Below are 4,472 nucleotides of genomic sequence, written 5' to 3' on the forward strand. Positions count from 1 at the left end.
CACACACACACACACACACACATACTCAACCGTCCCTGTATAAGTTGGTGCTAAAAAGGGGGTATAATAAATTCATACACGTATTATGAGCTCAGCCAAATTGGCGTCTCACCCATTTCTCCTTCTGCCACGCCCCTCCATGGGTGCCTCCTCCCCAACGTCGGGCACAGGCGAAACGTTTCCAGAACGCCTCCGGCCGCTTTCCCGCGGGGGTTGGGACTCTTCGACAGCTGCAGATGACCCACCTCTGTTGGGTACACTGATCGTTGATTCAGCAAGTCTTTACCATCTGCTCTAAACACCCTTCAAACACCACTTTAGGATACAGAGAAGCTTACGTACGTTTTTGGACATAGTTCAGGAAATGTCTACGAAATACTGATAAGCGATAAACCCAGTTTTCATAATTTGACCCCAAAACACCGTTTTCAGGGTGCTCCACGCTTACAGACACGACAGCAACAACAACAACAACAACAACAACAACAACACAACAACAACAACAACAACAACAACCAGAGCAACAGTAACAACAACCCCTCCCCCCCCACACACACACAACACAAACACACTCAACTGTCCCAGCATAATTTGGTTCTAAAAAGGAGGGGCATAATAAATTAATACACGTATTATGGGCTCAGCCAAAATGGCGTCTCACCCATTTCTCCTTCTGCCACGCCCCTCCTGGGGTGCCTCCTCCCCAACGTCGGGCACTGGCAAAACGTTTCCAGAGCGCCTCCTGCCGCTTTCCCGCGGGGGCTGAGGCGGAAGTGACTCTTCGACTGCTGCAGATGATGACCCGCCTCTGTTGGAATTTCGTCGTCTGCCCTGCTGACGCCCCCGGATTCCTCGCCGTCTGCCAGACTGGCCCGAGCCATCCGAATTTCTGCCTCTCTGCGCAAATGATTCGGTCACACAAGCGCAAACCACAAGGGCAACAACAACGAGCTTCAGTGACACTTTCATGGCTCTTTTCGAAAAGAGGATACGACCTGAAAATATAAAAAAGGGGCATTATTGGGCACGTGGCAATTTCACACACACACAAAAAAAACATTTCGGAGGTTTCAAGCTGAACTGGTAACAAAATTTGAAACATGGTAAATAATTATGCATGATAATGCGCCACAAGCAAAGAACGATCTTGAAAAGATAAACAGATTACTTCCAGGCCTAACTAAACCCACTGGCAGCCCCCGGTGCAAGGTCGGGAATCACCGCCAGTTACTCTGACCACTGTAAACCAACCTTCCTAAAGACTTAAATACAACCCCCCCCCCCTCATTAGTGGCGGTGGGTAGTGAAGGGCTTGAGCCCCCCCCCCCCTTAACTTTATCCCTAAGTAATGTAAAATAAAGAAATAAACAGTTGAAACCGTTTTGATTGCACGCAATGAACACAGAGAAATCAACTTGGCGGCTTGCTCGTTTATCCAATCACTGCTGTCACCTCTTACAACTATAGTAACCTAACAGCCAATCAAACGTCTTTAGGGCTTAGAAAAGACAAGCCCGTTAAACCCACCATAATATACATGTAGTAGCATCGAGTCAGATATACTGCTTGAATTGGGCTTCACCGACATCATCAGCGACTTTTTCACACGAATATCGAGAAAAGTGTCTGAACTGTAATGACTCCATCCATTCTCTGATTTGATCTATTTTGACTTGGTACATCCCCACTACCCGCTGCCTGCTCTTTTCGTCACTACGGACCAGACAACAAAAGAAGTCTACCCAGACCCTGGGATGAGGTGATGATAAACAGGGACGAGGCTAGGCTACAAGAATATACAGAACATCTTAACGCTTGATTCACAACAGATGTTACGAGTATCAGCAGGAAACCTGAAACAATGGATGGAAATCAATGTCAATAAATCCCAACAAAAGTAAGCCAGTGAATTCAAATACCCAGGCAGATTCATTGTTGTTTTTTTTTTACAGAAGGCAGTAAAGTAGATAGAGAAGTTTAAACACGATCCCAGAAAGGTAATGTAACCAGTTATCAACTGTAATCAGTATAGAAACATAGAGAACCTTCTAAATCGGAATGTGGCTGCATGAAGGCAAGGGGCCCAACAAAGTAGGATAAACGGTAACACATATTTTTAAAAATCAAGCCTGGAGAGGAATGGGAGCCGACGGGCTATTCTTGCCCAAGACACACTGCATGAAGAATGAACACAATACCTATGTCTCCAAGCCCTTGCCCATGCCATGACCGTCAGATGTGGAGACAACTGGCGTAGCCCCCCCCCCCCTTCAATGACTCCTGGAAGGGTTAAGGCACTCGTGACTCATGACTTCTTCTTTGTTTCTTTTAGTAGAGGTTTTACCGCGCTCGCAACTGCATAAGGTCATAAGAGAGCAAAGGGCTGGATGTCAACAGAGAAGTCCTTACAGGGAATCACTTACTCTGCTCATCTCTCTAGCTTCAACAGCACAAATGACCTCTCTTGAGACACCCCGTTATCCTTACAGGCACTAAGAAAAAACTTATCATTGCTCTAATATTATCTATAGCAGCATTAATATGACAAACTTGATGCTTGACAAAGAATAAAGGTGAAGATACTATAACCACCTCCGAGATGCTATGTCTGAGGAGAGCAATGAACAAGACTAGGAGAGACTAGCTCAGGAACAAGTTGGTCAGAGACACAATAATCATTAACATCTGTCCTCCGCCATATCGAACAGCAGCGAGCTAAATTTGTCGCTCTTAAGCACAAGGGGGCTATCCCGAAAAATGCTATTTTGAGAAAATCGAAGGTAAAGTTTTGCCCCTTGTTCAGTTTTGTTGAAATACAAGAAGGGTTTTCTCTATAACAAACAAATACACACATCAATGAAGCCAAACGTCTCCTAGAGGTTGGGAAATGCCCACTTTTGGAGTAGGTCAAGATTTCTGGAAACCCCCGAATCTGGGTTAGCCCGCTTGTCCTTAAAAGCGACCAGTTGTTCAACCAACTCTCAAGAATATTCCTAGACCAGCCTGCATTGCGGTACTCTGGCTGCTGAAACAGAAGGAGGCCAAAAAACGTCTCCGGGTCGACCCTGGAAAGGACACCCTCGGAGTCCATGACGACCTGACCCTCCTCCAAGCTATTTGACTAACAGCTGACAGACTATTGTGTCTCCCCACGACACCCATTGGTAACAGAGGTTGGAAAATGAAGAAGTAAATTCAAGCAGGCTGCGACCAGTTTCTTATTTCCCACCAGAGAAAAAACAAGACAGCTCCGCAAATGTTATGCTGTAATTGTAATGTTGAATCATATAATATTATTATTATCATTATTATCATTTCTATTATTTTAAAAAAATTATTATTATTATTATTATTATTATTATTATTATTATAATTATTATTATTATTATTATTATTATTATTATTATTATTATTATTATTATTATTATTATTATTATTATTATTATTATAATTATTATTATTATTATTATTATTATTGTTATTATCATCATTGTTATTATTATAATTAATTAACATTATTATAACAATAACATCAGAGAGACATTGAATGAAAATTCTCCTCATATGAGATTCAAACTCGTATCGTCTGGGTGCAACGTCGGAACGCCCAAATCGCAACACCATTGACGCCGTTTTTACGTTTAAAAAAAGTATATTTTGTGTATGCTTTGTATCTCTGTGATATTGTGCGACATGTAAATTGTCTGCTGCTGCCGATGTGTTTTTTAAATACATTTTAATTTTGTCATGTGGCTATGGTATTTTGCATTGTGTGATGCCTATGTATACTTTAATAAATGTATTCTTGTGTTGCCCTGTGCCTGTTATTGCAAACAAATTTCCTAACGGGAATCACTTAAAGTTGATTAAACAGACAGACAGACAAGCAAACACACAGACAAACAGACAGACAGACAGACAGATAGACAGACAGACAGACAGACAGACAGACAGACAGACAGACAGACAGACAGACAGACAGACAGAGATTTAATACACTTTCTGCAAGGTGCAATAGAATAGAAATATATTTAAAAATCTATCCATTCACAAAGAGATTTTAAAAAATATGGTTATATCATTAATAAGTGAATAATCCGTTACCGTTCTGGAAAGATAAGATAGAAACCTCAGAACTCGCAGCCCAAGTTCAGTAGGACAAATCAAAACGATCTCTTCCCGTTCCTCTCTCAGAAAAGAGGAGGAGAAATATTGCACCGAAAACATAGGGGTGCGTTGGTTTTATAGCCCGCTTACATCATTTCCTGACGCAAACGAGCCTGACAAATATAGACAGCAAGGGCCATAGACCGTTTGGTTGTTGACAAAATGAACACTTGCGGTTATTGTAGGTAACTTGCCCTACCCCAGCAACACCTTACCACCATTACTGAACCGTGGGAAAATCAGCCTACCTGTGGGAGCAGGTCTAATAGTACATGACAATGTACTTTATACGTTATGATAAGGGT

General features: G+C 42.1%; 1 protein-coding gene across 1 annotated transcript in view; it reads right to left on the minus strand.

Annotated features, from left to right (window-relative positions):
* The window catches only part of LOC106012970, a 10,071-nt gene extending 5,899 nt beyond the window's left edge, over positions 1 to 4,172 (minus strand). Inside the window, exons 1-2 of the mRNA XM_013087455.2 lie at positions 4,105 to 4,172; positions 662 to 995 (exon numbers count right to left, since the gene is read on the minus strand). Of these exons, the coding sequence (XP_012942909.1) occupies positions 662 to 969 (308 nt within the window). The 5' untranslated portion in view covers positions 970 to 995; positions 4,105 to 4,172. The remainder of the gene's footprint in view (positions 1 to 661; positions 996 to 4,104) is intronic.
* Positions 4,173 to 4,472: the final 300 nt, after the last annotated feature.

Source organism: Aplysia californica, unplaced genomic scaffold (genome assembly GCF_000002075.1).
Source record: "Aplysia californica isolate F4 #8 unplaced genomic scaffold, AplCal3.0 scaffold00589, whole genome shotgun sequence".
Taxonomy (NCBI): Eukaryota; Metazoa; Mollusca; class Gastropoda; order Aplysiida; family Aplysiidae; genus Aplysia; species Aplysia californica.